This window comes from Myotis myotis, unplaced genomic scaffold (assembly GCF_014108235.1).
Source record: "Myotis myotis isolate mMyoMyo1 unplaced genomic scaffold, mMyoMyo1.p scaffold_m19_p_2, whole genome shotgun sequence".
Classification (NCBI taxonomy): Eukaryota; Metazoa; Chordata; class Mammalia; order Chiroptera; family Vespertilionidae; genus Myotis; species Myotis myotis.
In genome coordinates this window covers 36,368,017-36,387,937 of record NW_023416324.1, presented here as the reverse complement: position 1 = coordinate 36,387,937, position 19,921 = coordinate 36,368,017, and the positions used below count along the sequence as shown (strand labels likewise).

The 19,921-nt window shown below is 39.1% G+C and overlaps 1 protein-coding gene across 4 annotated transcripts in view; it reads left to right on the top strand.

The window, feature by feature from the left end:
* Nucleotides 1–19,921, top strand: part of HSPB11 (heat shock protein family B (small) member 11) — a 47,479-nt gene that overhangs the window by 7,611 nt on the left and 19,947 nt on the right. For 2 of the 4 annotated variants that reach the window (XM_036347110.1, XM_036347114.1), the window contains exons 4-7: nt 5,711–5,817; nt 7,412–7,480; nt 11,221–11,264; nt 13,928–14,127. In XM_036347110.1, the coding sequence (XP_036203003.1) occupies nt 5,711–5,817; nt 7,412–7,480; nt 11,221–11,264; nt 13,928–14,041 (334 nt within the window). In that variant the 3' untranslated portion in view covers nt 14,042–14,127. Of the gene's footprint in view, nt 1–5,710; nt 5,818–7,411; nt 7,481–11,220; nt 11,265–12,877; nt 12,998–13,927; nt 14,128–19,921 lie in introns of those variants that run through there. The other 2 variants (XM_036347111.1, XM_036347113.1) reach the window with 2 other exon arrangements.

Here is a 19,921-nt window from a genome sequence, read left to right as displayed (position 1 = left end):
TTCCATCATATCAGTCCATATTAATGAGTGACTACAGATATCATATTCTTTTTATTAGACAAAACCCTTAGTACAAAAAAACTACATAAAAGTAGTTACTGACCCAGTAACTGAACAGAGTACTTTGGAGACTTTTAATCTCTATCCATGTCCAACAAATACAATTAAACTTTATTAGCAGATATTAAAAATTATTCTTGCCCTAACCGGTTTGGCTCAGTGGATAGAGCGTTGGCCTACGGACTCAAGGGTCCCAGGTTCGATTCCGATTCCGGTCAAGGGTATGTACCTTGGTTGCAGGCACATACCCAGTAGGGAGAGTGCAGGAGGCAGCTGATTGATGTTTCTCTCTCATCGATGTTTCTAACTCTCTATCCCTCTCCCTTCCTCTTTGTAAAAAATCAATAAAATATATTATAAAAAATAAATTAATTAAAAAAATAAAGTTCTTAACACACTATAATATTAAAAAAAATTATTCTCTGCTCATAAATTGGTTTATCTAAATGAAAGTAACCATAGAATTATTTGGAGAAAACAGTGCTATAAATTTGCCCCAACTGAACAGTGCTCCCAATTCTCCATTTCCCAGAAATAGGAATTAAAGAAAGTGATTATATTTCTACTTACTCTTAACTCTACTTCTTTTCTGTGGCATTTAATATATTAATGAAAAAGGAGAAAAAAAATTCTGCACTAGAAAAAGTGAATTAAGAGAAAAAGAAGACTAGTGGGGCAGGGACGTGTGCTAGGGAGTGGGAGCAGCTGGGGAGAGATCAATGGGGGGAAAAGGAGACATGTAATACTTTCAACAATAAAGAATTTAAATTTTAAACAAAGATAGTAAAAAAAAGAGAAAAAGAAGATAAAGAGAATTAGTGGGGTTTTTTGAATATTATAAAAGAATACTAGAGTTCCAGTTAAAATTCCTGGGTAACTGAACTATATGTGTTACTCTTTGAGCCTCAATTTCCTGGTCTGAAAAATGTGGATAATACCACCTTTCCTAACTACCTCAGAGTTGTGAAAAAAAATCATGTGAGAAAATAAGTACTAAACAGTCATTAGCTTTAAGCCTTATTTAAAACAATTTTGATGACTTCAATAAATATGAGGATTCAGTTGTATGTCATTTTAAAATCCATGTCTGCTCATACTATTTGATGTTATATTGGTTGTGTTCATTAAAAGCACCCAAGAAAAAAACATAGGGCAATTAAAAGCCATTTAATTTATTTAAATAAATAATATTTAAAACCATATAAATGTAAATTTTAAAAATTTTGAAATATTAAGCATAATATTAAAAACCCAGAATCGTGAGTTAGGAAACCCAGTTGCTGCACCTGCTGCTGCTGCTGCTGCTGCTTCTGCTGCTTCTGCTTCTTCTTTTTATAACAACTTTATTGACATATTATTCACATGCCATGCAATTCACCCATTTAAAGTGTATAATTCAGTGGCTTCCAATATATTCCCGGAGTTATGCAACCATCTGCACAATTTTAGAACATTTTATCACCCCAAAAAGAAACCTTGCAATCCATTATAGTCACCCCATATTTCCCTTATCCTCACCAGTCCTACTTTCTGTTTCTGTAGATTTACCTATTCAGATATTTCATATAAATGGAATTACACATATGCAGTCTTTTGCTTTTTTCAGTTGCTGTTTTCAAGGTTTACCCATGTTGCAGTTCATATCAGTGTTTCATTTTTATTTCCAAATAATATTCTATTGTATGTATATAGCACATTTTATGTATTCATTTATCAGCTGATGGATATTTGGGCTGTTTATACTTTTTGGCCACATTTCCCCAATCTTATTTTAAAATACCAACTTATAGATCCAGGAAACTCAGAAAACCCCAAGCAGGGTAAAAACAGAGGGACCATCCCGGCCACTTTGGCTCAGTGGTTGAGCTTCGACCCATGAACCAAGAGGTCACTTGTTCACTTCCTGGTCAGGGTACATGCCCAGGTTGTGGGCTCAATCCCCAGTTGGGGGAATGCAGGATGTTTCTCATCAATGTTTCTATCTCTCTATCCTTCTCTCTTCCTCTCTCTCTAAAAATCAATTTAAAAAATTAGGGACCATATAATAATCTGCTAAAAAATAAAAAAATGTTGCCCTAGCTGGCTTGGCTCAGTGGATAGAGCGTTGGCCTGCAGACTGAAAGGTCCCAGGTTCGATTCCAGTCAAGGGCATGTACCTTGGTTGCAGGCACATCCCCAGTAGGAAGTGTGCAGGAGGCAGCTGATCGATGTTTCTCTCCCATTGATGTTTCTAACTCTCTATCCCTCTCCCTTCCTCTCTGTAAAAAATCAATAAAATATATTTTTAAAAAATAAAATAAAAAAATGTTAAATAGCTGGAGGAAATAATACATTAAATATAGGGAAACAGAGCAACTAAGATGGCGGCATAGGTAAACACCGGGAAATTATTGCCTCACACAACAATTGAAAATTACCGCAAAGGACTGAGCAAACATCATCCAGAACAACAGGAAGGCTGGCTGAGTGTAAATTCCACAACTAGAAGGAAAGAAAAGCACGCTGAGAGCCAGAGGCGTTGCGGAGGTGAAGTGCAGAGGTACGGCGGCGCGCGCGCGAGGAAAGGGGGTGGCGCCTGAGGACGCGGCTGTCTTTTTGAATCACAAACTCCCGACGGCTCTGAACTCCGGTTCCGGGAAGTCTCTGGGGACCCAGGTCTCATACGGGGAGAAGCTGGTCTGTCTGGCAACGGGCGAACTTGAGGGCGGCTTTCCCTCAGAGGTGCTTGCAGCCGTTACCGGAACACTGAGATGCGCGACTCCGGGCGGAGAATCGGCCATGGCCGCTTTCTCCGCCCTCTGACTCCCTGAGACCCCGCCCCACCCAGGCTGCGGCAGAGGCTTTTGCATGTGAATGTACCTAACTGCAGCCGAACCAGGCAGACCCGGAACTTTCAAGAGAAGGCCCAAGGCCCCGCAGCGGCTTGCATTGCTTCACGGCTGAGCCTCTTCGTGGCTCCTGCTGTGTGGCCTCAGGCAGAGGCTGAATTAGCACCTCCTTAGATCCAGGAGCCACTGTACCCAGTGGTCAGAGGGGGTCCATCCAGACTGCAACTCCTCAGATCCATAAGGGACGCACTCAGGGAGCAGACTCAGTGAGCACCAAAGCCCCACTGAAGCAAGTCTTGCCCCAGAAGGGTGTCTTCAGCACAGAAGTTCTCCCACTTTAGACACAGCTGATTCTCACAGCCAATTGGCCTGGAGGTCAATTCCTCCCAGTGATTCTACAACAACCAAGGCACCAAGAGTGCACCAAGAGTGTCCACCCCAGGTAACTGGGGAGGCTGAGCTACTGGGCCCTACAGGACACCTGGCGCACAGGGCCACTCTATCAACACAGGGAAGCTGCCAAAATGCGGAGACAAAGAAACAGGTCACAAATGGCAGAAATGGAGGAAAGCAAACGATTGGATATAGAGTTTAAGGCCACGGTTATAAGGTTTTTCAAGAATTTTATGGAAACCGCCGATAAATTTAATGAATCCCTCAATAAGTATAGGGAGACCATGGAGGACATGAAAAAGGACCAACTAGAAATTAAGCATACACTGACTGAAATAAAGAATAATTTACAGAGATCCAGCAGCAGAAAAGAGGATCCCAAGAATCAAGTCAAAGATTTGAAATACAAAGAAACAAAAAATACCCAACCGAAAAAGAAAAAAGAAAAGAGATTCCAAAAATATGAAGATAGTGTAAGGAACCTCTGGGACAACTTCAAGCGTACCAACATCAGAATTATAGGGGTACCAGAAGGAGAGAGAGGGCAAGATATTGAAAACCTTTTTGAAGAAATAATGACAGAAAACTTCCCCTACCTGGTGAAAGAAATGGACTTACAAGTCCAGGAAGCGCAGAGAACCCCAAACAAAAGGAATCCAAGGAGGACCACACCAAGACACATCATAATTAAAATGCCAAGAGCAAAAGATAAAGAGAGAATCTTAAAAGCAGCAAGAGAAAGAAAGTCAGTTACCTACAAGGGAGTACCCATACGACTGTCAGCTGATTTCTCAACAGAAACCATGCAGGCCAGAAGAGACTGGCAAGAAATATTCAAAGTGATGAATAGCAAGAACCTGCAACCAAGATTACTTTATCCAGCAAAGCTATCATTCAGAATAGAAGGTCAGATAAAGAGCTTCACGGATAAGAAAAAGCTAAAGGAGTTCATCACCACCAAACCAGCATTATATGAAATGCTGAAAGGTATTCTTTAAGAAGAGGAAGAAGAAAAAGGAACTCTTACCATTTGCCACAGCATGGATGGATCTTGAGAGCGGATAAATACCACAGGATCTCACTCATTTGTGGAATATAATGAACAACATAAGCTGATGAACAAGGACTGATCCAGAGACGGAGAGGCATTGATTGGACTGTCGGGACTTGGAGGGAAGGTAGGGGAGGGTGGGGGTAAGGGGGAAAGATCAACCAAAGGACTTATATGCAAGCATATAGGCCTAACCAATGGACATGGACAACGGGGGGGTGAGGGCATGAGCGGGGGTGGGGGGGTGGAGGGTAGAGGGTAACGTGGGGACAAGGACACATATGTAATATCTTAATCAATAAAAAATATATTAAAAAAAATAAAATAAAGTAAAAAAAAATAAATAAATAAAAATATAGGGAAACAATAGTAACAGTGACAGCTGACTTTGCATCACAAACAGTGAAATCCAGGTGACAATGAACAGTATTTTTTAAGACTGAAAAAAAGAGAAATACCCCCCCCCCAAAGCCTGTCTATCCAGAATTCTATATCTAACTAAAATATCCTTCAAAAATGAAGAGAGAATAAACACATTTTATTCAACACAAGTAGACCTGCATCACAGGAAATGCTAAAGGAAGTTCTATAGGTTGAAGTGATATAATACTAGATGGAAATTCAAACCAGCCCTGGCCAAGTAGCTCAGTTGGTTAGAGTGCCAAGGTTGCAGTTTCGATCTCTCCTCAGGGCACATACAAGAAGGAACCAATGAATGCATAAATAAGTGGAAAAATAAATATCTCTCTCTCTATCTCTCTTCTCTCCCCCCACCCCCCAATCAATAAATAACATTTCAAAAAAAGAAATTCATACCTAAGGAAGAAATTAAGTTCATTGGAAATGGTAAATATTTGGATAATATGAAAAAGCAACCTTTTTATCTTAAGTTTTTTGAAAGACAACTGACCACTTAATGGGGAAAAACAAAACACTGTACTGTGGAATTTATTACATATGTATTAAGGTACAGGATCATGAGCCTGCATGATGTGTTTGCTGGATTTTAACTGGCCCAGTGTGACTATAGTAATGGGAGATGATAGCATAAAGGATGAGGATATGATACTTTAATGATGGAAGACCAGATTATTATTTAGAGTCATAAGATAACATAGTAAGGCATATAGATTTATAGGCAACAAGAGGCCACTGGAGGCTTTAGACAAGAGTGACATAAATTCTGTTTTTAAATAATATATCTGGTAGTAGTAAAGAATTATTAAAAGTAGGGAGAAATTAGAGGCAGAATGAGTAGTTAGAAAGGGATTGCAAGAATCCATAGGTCTTTTTTTTTGAATACTTATTCACTAGAATGTCGTGAATGTTTAATATTTATTTGGCTATTTTTCTCTCTCTTTTTTTTAATTAACAATAGGAACCCAGAAACATTTTGGACCACCACAGGAATGTTTCCCCAAGAGTTCATTATTTGTTTTCACAAACGTGTAAGAATTGAAAGGCTTGTAATCCAAAGTTGCTTTGGTAAGCAATTTATACATTAATTTTCATCGTCTTTTAATTTTTCCATAGGCAGAGGACACACATTAATTTTTGGCAAAATTTTTCTATGCAGCATGGAATCCAGCTTTATTGCTAGGTAGGAGAGTTGGGTGTATGGGTTAACTGTCTTGATTACAGTTAGACCCTATGAAACTGCAAATTTGAAACCCTTCCAAAGCAAATAATAATTTCCATGCAATTTATTATGTGAAAGTCTTTGGCAAAAGAGCCTATTATGAACATAAGAAGCCAGCTTGCCAGAACGCTAGATTTCTTGACATATTTATTACAGATTGTTTGGCTTGGGGTTCTCTGTTAAATTCTTTCTGGAAATCTGATAACCCTGATTATTTGCATTGGCTAATTTTGATTCTTACATTAAAAATGACATTTTCTGATGGATTTAGAAGGAGAATCTCCCATTAGAATATCATCCTAATCCTGTCTTTATGTATATGTAAGGATAAAGTATATCAAACAGAATCATGGCAGGAAACAGAATACACTCCAGATGGTTCAAATGAAGAGACTTTATTGATGGGTCTACTTACAAAATTATGTTCTGGCTCCAGAGACTAAACCAGGGATGTGAGACACCCAGAAACTGGCTACAGCAGGATGCCATTGCCACCCCTGAGCTCAGGGAAGGAAATAGTGTTTTGGTTTTGGAGCCCAGTAAAGGTTGGAGCTTGCCTGGCAGGAGTAGTAATCATGAAGGAACACAACCACTGTCAAGACACAGCACTGAAGCAGGAAGGGAGTGGAGAAAGAAACAGCCTGATCTCACTTCCCCACTGCCCTCCAATTTCCTCTCAGTGCCACCCATTGGCCAGATGACCCGTAACCAGTGAGCAAGTGAGTCCCAGAGATACAGTCTGTGGGGATTATCCCCCCAGGGCACAGAACACAGAAGGGGAAGAATGGATCTGGGGTAGCTGGAACTGGATTAGGGGTGATGGAGGAAAAACAGTGCAGAAGGAAGATGACTGAATTCCTGTTAAGTCTTTCTCCTGTCATTAATTGTAGAGGCTCTGGAGTCAGACAGACCAAACGTTTGAATTTTAGTTCTGGCACTTACTAATTCTTTATCATTGAACACTTTGCCTGACTTCTCTAGGTTGCCCAATTTCTCTAAGCTTGTATCCTTATCAGTAAAGTAGGTTAATATTACTTTTTTCATAAGATTATAGTAAAGAGTAAATGAGGTAAATATACCTGACTCATAGTAGGATCTCCTTAAAGGTAAAGACGTATGCCCAAGACTACTAATGCTATTACTACTATTAATACCAATATACAAAAAAATCTGGATGATACCAAATTCAAAAAGGCTCCAAAGCTCTGTTATATGTTTGCAAATATTTGTAAGATTATAGTGACACAAGATTGCATTTCCCCATAGGGACATACAGAAAAAGAATAAATGATTTTCAGAAGATGGTTTTCCTAATCCCAGTTCTTTGTGCATTGCCACCAAAGCCTGACAGTCTCAGAGGATAAAAGGAATATAGGAACAACAACAAAGAATCAGTTCGATAATTAATCCTTTATATGTTTTGTTTATTTACAATGTTAGTACGGACCTTGCAAATTGAAAAGAGCACATCTAAGGAGCCAGACAGTTTTGAGCAGTGGATTGAAAGAGGTATGTGCTTGTTTCACCAGCATTGTTCTGGGCATGATGGAGGGGAGAATTGTCCTTTGACTCTGTACTTCATCTACAGTTAGATGAAAAATGATCACCTGAATGATTCTTGTGACATATTTAGAGCCTAGAAAGACCCAGGTTTCAATACAAGACTGCTTCTTTACTTATTGGGTATGTAACTGTTAACATGTTACTTAATTTTTCTGGGTTTGTGAATCCTTATCTGAAAAATGGAGATGATACCTATGGTTTTTATGGTTTTTACCACTTATGGTTTTTATGAACAAAATTCTGGTATATGCTAGACAAACAATAAATATTAGTTTTGTCTTTCCAGCAGAATTGGTAGCCTCTAGTTAAATACATATTGCCTTCATGTGTCTATCTCCATTCCTTCACAAAATAACATGCAAATAATAGTAAAGGAATAAAAGGAGGCATAAACCTAGAATGACAAAAAATAAACAAACAGAAAACTAGGAGACCAAAGCAGATGTGAGAGATCAATATATATTATGAAAGAGCCTTAGCTGGTTTGGCTCAGTGGATAGAGCATTGGCCTGCAGACTGAAGGATCCTGGGTTTGATTCTGGTCAAGGGCACATGCCCGGGTTGCAGGCCTGATTCCCAATAGGGGGCTGCAGGAGGCAGCCAATCAATGATTCTCTCTCATCATTGATGTTTCTATCTCTCCCTCTCCCTTCCTCTCTGAAATCAATAAAAATATATTACACACACACACACACACACACACACACACACACACACATACACACATATACTAGTAGCCCATTGCACAATATTGCGCAGTAGGCTGCCCACTGCTTCTGCGGGAGCTGGCAGGAACCGCGGTGCACCGCCCGGAGCTGCGCTGCTTCCACCAGAGGCAGGAGGGAGCCGCGCTGATTCCGTGGGAGGTCAGAGGGAGTCACGCCACTTCTGCTGGAGCATGGAGGGACTCATGCAGATTCCATGGGAGGCGGAAGGGACCCACGCTGCTTCTGCGGGAGGCAGGTGCGCTCAGCTGCGGAGGCTACAGGCCAGCCCCCTGTCCCTGTCCGTGTCTGTTCCTGCCGGAGCCTCCAAGCCTTCACGATCAGGATCACGGGCCACAGGCAAGGCAGCTGCTTGGTCCCGGGGGTGGCGCCTTGCCTGTGGCCCGGCTTTCCAATTGCAATCACTGGCTGGGGGGCGGGCAAAGGAGCCCGGTTCTCCAGCTCCTGCCTGCCACCTGGGCTTCCAATCACCATTCTTCCGTCCTTCCCCTTTTACCTCCCATCATTGCGCCTACCTATGCAAATTAACCGCCACCTTTGTTGGCGGTTAACCGCCATCTTTCTTGGCACTTAATTTGCATAATACCCTGATTAGCCAATGGGAAGCGTAGCGAAGGTATGGTCAATTAACCTTTTTGTCTTTTATTAGATAGGATATGTTATGGAAGAGAGGATGCCGATGGAGAACTTCTATAGTTGAATGGAATAAGTTATAACCTAAATGCCTGCCAAAGAGAAAATTAATGAGAAGCAAGCCAATTTGCCTAACAGAACCCAAAAAACTTCTAGGACTTGAAGGGAAATGGTAACATAGAAAATGCAAGTGAGGCATGAGCCAGAAAAGAGGGGTCATTAGTTGAACATCTATATACAAAGTAGTTGGACCCTAGGTACCTTCTCCTACCCCAGAAGCCAGGTGACCACTCCTTCCTCCCATAAACCACCTGCAAGGAATGAGTGTATCCTCCCCAAGGAACATTGAATGTTGAGGCTCAGAACCCAGGGAAACCAGGCATAGTAGAGACATTTCATGAGACATGGAGTTGAAAACAGGAATTTAGGTGGAAGCCTGCATATTGAATAGTGGGAACTCCTCCTATGCTCTGCTATTTATGAAGCAACCAAGAATATAGCCCCAGCCAGGAAATGGGAGAATTCATCTTTGGAGAAACTGAATGGCCCCAGAAAAAAGATCTATGGATGTTAACAAAGACTAGCTCATTCCTGGTCACCCTGTTGAGCTCCACTAGTCAACAAGCCTGGCTCATACACATAGTTTTCAAATGATGTATTCATAAATAACAAAAGACAGCCAAAGATCACCACACATGTGATGAAGACCTCAAACCCTGAATGTAATCAAGCCTTTAGCTTATATTTCCAAGCTATAGGAAATATGCAGGATAGAGGAACAAATTAAATGAAACCATGAGGAGGCAAGATGATAAAATGTGGGGCATTCTACAGGACAATTGACCTCGTCTCTTCGATAAGTCAATGGCATAGAGGAAAAATGTGTATGTGGGAGGGAAAGCAGTTCAAGTTTAAAAGAGAATTCTGATTTCAGTAAATCAACTATAAAAAGACATTTTTGCATCGGTGGGGAAATTTGCATATAGACTGAGTACCATGTGCTACTAAAGCATTATTTTAAATGTTAGTATAATAATGGTATTGTGATTATATAAGAAAATATCATTATTTAGAGATGTATAATTGAATATTTGGAAGTGGAATATCATGATGTATTAGACTTGCTTTAAAAATTTTAGCAAAAAAATTAAATCAAGTATGGAAAAATATTAGTAAATGTAAAATCTAAATGATGAGTTATATATAGGAGTTATGTTCTGTCTTCTTTTATGTTTGTTTGAAAATGTCTAATGTTTCATAATTTAAAAAACTAAGCAAATGAAATAAGAGGTTATTATTAACTTCTGGTCAGGGAGGAGTTAAATAAGAAAATGTGATCATAATTTGTTATTTATTTCAGCAGCAAATAACATGTATAGAGACTAATTTTGCCATCAAATCCTGATTTCAAAATTGAGAGGATGACAGGAGGGGAAAGTTGCCAGAGGAAGAGGAAGAGGATATTAGTTTAAATTTTCACCCATCATAATATAAAGTCAGTAAAAAATTGTTAAGTCAAGAAAAGAAATATAAACAATATAATTTCAGGAAAAATAGCTGTAAGAGTTGAAAACATTTACCTGGAGGGAGCAGGACTGTAGGATTAAGGAGAGGACAAGCAGGGGATTACTAATTTTCATTGCCCCAGAAAAAGGTTAAGAAACAGAAAGCAATAAATAATCTTACTTCCCAGAGACTTCCCTTTGTATATTATGTGCCTTTTAAAATTATGTACACTATTTTAATACAAATAAAATTAATTTCTAAATAATCTTAATATTTTTATTATATCAAATATTTCATGGTTCCAAAATAATGTTTGATATGATTATCTTATGACCAAATTAATCTGTCCTAAAATTATATGAGTAAAGGTTTTCTAAAGTTGGATACCAGGAAAGATCGATTCAAGGGTAGCATAATTCTGCATTATAGTAAAAATTTATTGTGAGAAACTGAGCTTTAGTTGTTGCCCATGGGAACAATAAAATACCTCCTTTCAGGCCTGCAATTGCTGTAGTAGCTTGATCCTTAAAAGGGATTTTCACAGTTTATCAATTCCTTACTTTATATTTCTTTACTATGATTTACATTTGGATTGCCTTATGTTTTTATTCACTAGATATATTTTATAGCTCATAAGCAGTTTATTTGTCATATCTTTTATATCAAATATCTCTATCTGTATATTAAATTTTAACCCCAAAACACTGGTAAATCTGGTTTAACTATAGTTTACCACATATAATGTTTTGCTGAACATAAATTTCAGTAGCTATCCTCATGTCTTTTAAGCCCTAACTCATTTCTGTTAAATTTATGTTTTAGATCTAGTACACACAGAGGGGCAGCTTCAAAATGAAGAAATTATGGTAAGTAAATATACTCTGTAGAGATAAATATCATCTTTAGCCAGCACAATATGTTTAAGTTTTAAACCTATTTCTATAGTAATAAAGTTAATAAATACTCTCATGATAGTATAGGTTCTGTACTTAATCAATAAACAGAGGTTATTCTCAATAATATTATAGTCTAAAGGTAGCATTTATAAATTAGGCTTTTATCTATCATAGATAGGATTACAGCAAGAATAAAACAGAATTATTCACTTTTAAATATATTTTTTATTGGTTTCAGAGAAGAAGAGAGAGGGAGAGAGAGAGAGAAACATCAGTGATGAGAGAGAATCTTTGATTGGCTGCCTCCTGCACGCTCCCTACTGGGGATGAGCCCACAACTCAGGCATGTGCCCTTGACTGGAATTGAACCTGGGACCCTTCTGTCTGCAGGCTGACGCTCTATCCACTGAGCCAAACCAGCTAGGGCATGAATTATTCACTTTTTAAAAAAATATATCTTTATTGATTTCAGAGAGGAAGGGAAAGGGAAAGAGAGATAGAAACATCAATGATGAGAGAAAATCATTGATTGGCTGCCTCCTGCACATTCCCCACTGGGGATCAAGCCTGCAACCCAAGCATGTGCCTTTGACAGGTATTGAACCTAGGACCCTTCAGTCCACAGGCTGACACTGTATCCACTGAGCCAAACCAGCTAGGGCCAGAATTCACTTGTTTTTGTTTTAACTGTGTTCATTTTTTAAATTGGAGGTATTTACTTGCTTTGCTTTCTTTCATTTGATTCTGTAGGCCTTTTAGAGTAGGAATCATAAAAGGTTGAGATGCCAAAGCTGAATGTTAATTTAAGCATGGAAGGACAAGGGAGATTCAGATAAGGGGAACTGGAGCATAGGATCAGCAACAAATAAACCAAAGAGAGATGGGGTGGAAACAAGCATTTGTCGACAGCATTCCATTGAGCTTTGCTTGTCAAGTGGAACGAATGCCCATTGATGAGGAAGTACTGCCGCATCAGGAGTTTCTCTGTTCCTGCCAGTTTGTCAGGCTCTGGGTTTAGACAAACACAAAAACGTGGAAAAAGTGAATATGTGTTTGTGTGTTTTATCTTCTCCCAAGGATATGTGTTGTTGTTTTTTTATTGATTTTTAGAGATAAAGGAAGAGAAAGAGAGAGAAACACCGATTGGTTGCTTCCCATATGCACCCCAACCAAACCCCCTGACCTAAAATCAAACCCACAACCTTTGGTGTATGCACGACACGCTCCAAACAACTGAGCGATCTGGCCAAAGGCAATGTGTGTGTGTGTTTTTAAAGGTGGCAGTGTTTGTTTAATTAAGGTTTCTTGAAATGATAGTTAAAGTGGTACCTTGTCCATTATATTTCCTTTTTCACAACTTGTTGGGAGCTGCTATGAAACCTGTACTTCAAAAGAGTCTCCAGGATGTTTTTGAATCCTATTCATTCTTTTCTTTACCACCCAAATGTGCCCAATGATTGGGAAGGTGAGTTGGGGGGCAGGGGGAGTTGAAAAACTATTAGACTGAATTTGATCTTCCTATTTTTATCCATCTTTACCAACAGGTTATGATTAGTAAGTCTCTGCTGAATATTTTGTTTCAGGACCCTCTAAGGATCAGAGAAGCTCACATCATTATAGAACATTTGGAAAATAATAAGGGGGTTGGGAGGCTGAATATCACTCATCATTTTATCACCCTGTCATAACAGCTTTTTCTGTATCTATTTTCTTCTAGTTATCAACCATGTGCTTCGCATATAGTTATAATAGTAATGTATGAACAATTTTGTATCATTTTTAAAACTTACTATATACAAGCTTCATAATTTTAAGATTAAACATATGCAAATAGGCAAATGCTAACTAATTTCCTTTTTCCTCCGTCATTATAAGTACTACCACAAGGAACATCTTATGCATGTTCCCACTACCACAATTTTCACCTTTTTAATTATTTCACAAGATTAGATTTCAGAGAATGAAATTACTAGGTTGAAAGATAAAGACATATTTATAGCTTTTTAATATATTGCCAAATTGCTTTCCTGAAAAATTACATAAATGTAAAAGTATAGTAATGTTTCAGGGTATCATATTCTGAGGCATCTTTAACCAAAAGAAATGTTTTGTTATGAAAAATACTTTAGAAAAACACTTTGAAAAAATTGATCAGAAATGTACAGTTGTAGCCTGGCCAGTGTAACTCAGTGGTTGAGCATCAACCTATAAACCAGGAGGTCACAGTTCGATTCCCGGTCAGGGCACATGCCCGGGTTGCGGGCTTGATCTTCCTTGTGGGGCATGGCATGTAGGAGGCAGCCGATGAATGATTCTCTCTCATCATTGATGTTTCTCTCTCTCCCTCTCCCTTCCTCTCTGAAATCAATAAAAATATTTTTTAAAAAAGAAAATAAATATACAGTTGTAATTTTTAGCTCCATCAGCCATTTTACATCAAACCAAGGCTGTTATTTAGCTAATACACACTAGAATGACTGTACTGTTATATGTGGCTGGCTTCTCTTCTGAATATTATCTTGTAAATTGTTATATATTTAGACTATACTCTTGCATCAAACCCTTTTTTCTGCTAACTGCTTAACAGTTAATTAGAACTGCTAAGAGCATTCTTATTGATTTTTCCCCTACAGGCAAATGATGGCCATGCCACTTACTTGAGATTCATTATTACATCAGCCTTTGATCATTTTGCATCTGTGTATAGCGTTTCTGCAGAGGGAATAGCAGTCTCAAATCTTTCATAATAATTATAACAAAATGCTTTTGTATGTTTCTTAACAATGTATTTATTTTAAAATAAAGTTGCCACTGATGTACTTTATTTAAGGGATTTGCATCAACCTGTTTCAGTTTTTATTTTCTCTTTAACATTTTGTACAAAGGAACTTGGTATGATCGGTCAGCAGTAATGGCCACCATGGAGGATATAAGAAAACTTTTCTTTTAATATATAGCTTAATCAAGGAAGTGGCTGTACATGAAAACTTAATTGGTAATACATTGTATTCCCCACAGCATCTAATAAGGTGCCCTTCCTATCTCAGTGCATTAATTTTTTAACTTATTGATTGATTTATTGATGCAAAGAATTAAGTGAGCAGTATAGTCAGTAAACAATGTATAAGTTCAGAAAAAGAGAAAGTACTTATGAGCAGGTTTCACTGAGGTCATGGAACTTGAACTGGGCCCTGCAGGACAAATCACTTTATTCTTTTTCTTTTCATTTTATTTGGTCCTGATTTGAAATCCTCAGAGAAGAGTTAGGAAATACATAATCTTACTTTCCAGAGACACCCATTATTGATATTATTTTTTGTAAGTATTTTGAATGGTAAAGGAACAGGATGGGACAGATTGGGGGGAAGCTATACTTTATTATATAGGTTGACTTTGTAAACATAAAAACTTATATAGCCAAAAATTAAAATAAAAAAGCAATTATAAAACATTGACAACAAATAGAAATGAACCTAACTTTATTACAACTTGATAAACACACAGGAAAGAAATGATATGAGATCATATTTTGTCTGTGTAGTCTGTATTAGTTTCTTAAGGTTGCTGTAATAAAGTTCTGCAAACCTGATGTCTTAAACAATAGAAATTTATTCTCTCACAGTTCTGAAGGCTAGAAGTCGGAAATCAAGGTATTGGCAGGGTTTGTTCTTACCTTTCTCTTAGCTTCTGGTATTGTTTGCAGTCTTTGGCATTCCTTGGCTTATGGCACCATAGTTCCGATCTCTGTCTCTGTCATCATATGGCATTCTTTCTGTCTTCACGTCATCTTTCCTCTGTGCATATGTTTCTGTGTGTGTGTTTATCTTTGTATAAGGATATCAAGCATATTGAATTACGGGCCCACCCTACTCCAGAGTGACTTCATCTTAAATAATTACATCTGCAATGACCCTTTCTCCAATAAGGTCACATTCACAGGTACTGGGGAGATAGGACTTGAACATGTCTTTTTGGAGAAACAATTGGACCCACAACACAGTTTTAATGAAATATATTTGTGATAGTTAATTTTATGTGTCTTATTAACTGGACCACAGTGGTCAGATATTAGCTCAGACATTATTCTGGATGTTTCTGTGTGGGTGTTTCTGGATGAGATTAACACTTAAATGGGAGGACTTTGAGTAAAGCAGATTGCTCTCTACAATGTGGGCCTCAACCAATCAACCAGTTGAAGACCTTAATAGAACAAAGACTGACCTCAACTGGGCAAGAAGGAATTCTAGCCTGGAGTGGCTCAGTGGTTAAGCTTCAGCCTATGAATCAAGAAGTCACTGGTTCGATTCCTGGTTAGGACATATGCCAGCTAGCGGGCTCTATCCCCAGTGGGGGGTGGGGGAGCATGCAGGAGGCAGCCTGAGAAGATAGATGTTTATATCTCTCTATCCCTCTCTCCTTCACTCTCTGTAAAATTATGTTAGAAAAAGAAAAAGAATTAGAAGAAGAAATTCGGCCACCAGATGGCCTTTAGATGTGTGTACTGCAACATCAGCTCTTCCCTGGGTCTTCAAGTCAGGGTCATGAAAAATGTTAATTAATTAAGGAAGGGGGGTCTGCTCTACATACAAAGAGAGAGGTAAGAGCTCGAATAACTGCATGTCATGTGTTTTTCTTTTTAAAAATATTTTTTTACTGATTTCAGAGAGGAAGGGAGAGGGTGAGAGAGAGAAACATCAATGATGGGAGAGAATCATTGATCAGCTGCCTCCTGCACACCCCCTACTGGGGATTGAACCCGCAACCCAGGCATGTGCCCTTGACCAGAATCGAACCCATGACCTTTCAGTCCACAGGCTGACGCTCTATTCACTGAGCCAAACCAGCTAGGGCCAGCCTCTTCTCAAGTGTGAATATATTGGGTAGGGGGCTCAGTTAATTGAATTGCCCTAGGCTCCCATATTATTTTCGGGATGGCCCTCTTAGCACTATTTTTTTCCTTACCTATGATGTATATTGTGTTTATTGTCTCTCTCCCTCACTAGAATATAAATTCCACAGGAGTTTTGTTGCTTTTGTTCATGACTATATTCTCAGGGCTCAGAACAGTACAGGTAGTAGATTTTCAATAAATATTTTTTGACTGAATAAATGAACATTGTTCGTTTTTTTTGCATGTCTGTATCTCTTTATACTGTATAATCCTCAAGGAGTTTTTAATAAAGCTGCTAATAATATACATTTTTTTATCACTTACTATGGCCCTGTGCCTATCACAGTGTCTTACATAAAGTTAAATAACCAAGAAATTTTTATTTAGAAGGCTGTATTAAAAAAGTAAAGATCTGCCCTGGCTCAGTTGGTTGGAGTGATGTCCTGTATACTGGAAGGTTGCAGGTTCGATGCTGGTCAGGGCATGTGCAGGAGGCAACTGATCCATGTTTCTCTCTCCCTCCCGCTCCCTTCCTCTCTCTCTAAAATAAAAAACAAATTGCCTGGTTCAATGGTTGAGTGTTGACCTATGAACCAAGAGGTCATAGTTTGATTCCCTGTCAGTGCACATGCCCAGGTTGTGGTCTTGATCCCCAGTGGGGGCATGTAGAAGGCAGCCAATCGATTATTCTCTCTCATCATTGATGTTTCTCTCTCTCTCTCCCTCTCCCTTCCTCTCTGAAATCAATAAAAATATATTAAAAACAAAATAAGATTTAAAAATTTTTTTAAAGTAAAGGTCTAATAACTTTTTAACCATGTTCTAAAGAAAGGCAGAGGAAGATACAAACGAAAGTTATGGTGTCTGTCACTCATTTACAGACTTTTTTTTAGAGTGTCGCAGTTGTGAATCCTATTTCAGGAATGTCCCTCTGTGCAGGGCTTCCTTTGGGGGCTTCACCTTCTAGGTGATGTTCCAAGAGCTCTTGGTAGCTTGACCCTCATGCCTTCTAAAAAATAGTATGTAACAGAGTGCATCAAAGTTTTAAACAGGCATATAGCCTTTGATATAGAAATTTCATTTCTAGGAATCTATTCTAATGAAATAATCAGATTAATGACAAGTGGACCAAGTTTTATAGCAATGCTATGTATAAGATGAGCAACTGGAAATGACTATGCATTCATATATTAGAAAGTATAATATGTATGGTCGTCATATATTAAACTTTGTAACGGGAAATTATATATATTTCTGCTTAAAGATGGTGGAGTGAATGGAATTTTACACCATCCTCTTTCTCAAAAGTCATTGTTGACAACAACAAAAAATTATAAAAAGAGAGAGAAAAGAGTTTTAGCTTCCAAGGGGATTGTTACAACCTCTAACTGGAAAGCATACTCGCTAAGGACTGTGACATCAGGATTTGGTGAAGGAGGAGGGAGCTGAGACCTGACTTGCTTTCTCAGAGGTAGAGACTTTATCTTAAACATGTGAGTTATGAAAGGCTTATACAACAATCTGTTGATTAAATTGACACACTCTCCATCTGCAGTGGCTTCAGGAGAATAGAGAATGTCCCCGTAGTTCTCAGGCTAGTAAAACTGCAGAGGAGATGGAGCTGAAGGCGAAACCAGGCAAGATACACCAGAGCAGACCGCTGGAGGTACAGCATGGTGAAGGGAAGTGTTTTAGATAGCTCAGGCTGCCATAACATCCATATATTAGAAAGCATGATATAGCATAGGCTATAGTAACAGACATTTATTTCCTCATGGTTACGGAGGCTCCCAAAGGAGAACTATAAGGATTTAAAGAAAAAATTGACACAGAGGATGAAAAGTGAGCTGGCAGAGCTAAGAAATGGAAGAGAATAATAAAATGTCTTAGAGGTGAAAGCACGTAAGAAGTAAAGGGATGATGGTGGCAATTGTAGCAGTCAGTGTTCAGTTAGGAAAACTGAAATCAATGGAGATATACAGTATATTTAAAGCAGCGAGGGAAATAATGCAAGGGATTTGTTGTAATAAAGTGTTGAAAAACAAGTAGGAGATAGGAATGAAAGGCAGAGCTGGAGTCCATGAGCCGCACTCACTGTTGACTCATCGCTGCCTCTGAACAGAAGCCATCCCATTGCCATGGCTGGTCATACTGTTAACGTAAAAACCACTGAAACCTGTAAAGAATTTTTGTGAGTTTATTTGAGCCAAACCATCGACATATGCCAGGAAGCAGAACCTCAGAGAATTGAGATAATGCTCCAGAGAATGGCCGGTTATATCTGTATTTATACATTGCAATTAAGGAAAGGGACGTAGGTGGGTTACATGAAATCCATTGGTGATAGACTAGAGAGGCATGAGAGAGCAAAGCTGGGGGGGGGGGGGGGGGAGCCTGGGATTGGATACTTAGGTGGGTGCAGGAACAATTAACATGATAATGAAGGAATTTGTGGTATCTGTCCTGGCTCCCAGTACCTTAGGTTGTGCCTCAAGGGGTCCAGAAAAAGGGAAGTTACAAGTTACCCAGACATTTCAAAGGGTATGTTATCATAGATGCAAAAAGACAGATAGGCTCAGTTAAGGTAAAGGTTGACTTTGTCAGTGAAGATACCGGCTTAGGAGGTGACTACCCATCATAACTGCTTTTAGTTAAAGTTTAATTTCAGACCATCCTTTGTGGTTACTTTAGGTCTCTGAGTTTGCAAGATGGCCATGCAGGCCTTCTCTGAGCTTGTCAGGTTAGCATGTGGCCCCTTTCATCCACATGGGGATATAGACCTCCTGTCAGGCACACAAGGCAATGTCTTGCATCTGCCAGAATGGGGTATGGGCTCATTGCCACCCCCCTCCAAAGCCAGGTACCCCAAAGGACATCACCTTCAGAGAACAAGTGAACTGGGGGAAAATCTGTCAAAAGCAGACAGAGTTGATGTTCTGACTGCAAATTGTACCTGGAGCTGGACAGGAAATAATAAAAAGCTTCATTCACTTATCAGTAGTTTACAACATTAGCCAAGCAGAATGGGTTCATTCTTGTTATCCAGACCCAGAGGGTTCACCTTCAAAGAGAAAAACCCTCCTTCATTGTGAATTAAAATTGAGCCCAAACCTCTTGCAGTCCTCTACACATGTTCACTTTCCACCTTTGCCCATGTAGTGTTCTCCACTTAAATGCCCATCTCTCTTCCCATGTTCTCCAGGTTCCCATCCCAAATAATGGAAGCATTGGGCACCCCAAAAGTCGCCACCTCTGTAGCGCTTTCACAGGTGCAGCCGGCTCAGAGGGATTTCTCTCCTCTGTATTCCCTGAGCATTTAGTCTTTACCTCAGCTCTAACCCATCATATTCCACCTTGAATTATGGTAATCACAGTGTACGTCTGGTATCCCATGAGGTTAAGGTTCTGGAAGACAGTAGCTGGACCTTGTCCACCTTTGCATCACTCAGCACCCAGAAAAGAAGAATCGATGCTCAGTTGATGTCTGATGCATTGAATTGAAGAGAATTGAATTGGAACACTTGGGGTCTATTTTATAATTCTGTAAATTCCTCAGTTCCAGCTACTATTATTTGTTGAAAACTGGGAGGTTTCTGTGCACTTACAGCCATGAACTGGAAGACCATCTGAGAAGTGAACTTAAGACTTAGGAAGGACAGTGCTCAGAGGTGCTTTGGTTCCACCATTTTCACAGCTACTCACCTTTCAGTTTGCCTTCACAAACTCCTGCCAGTAT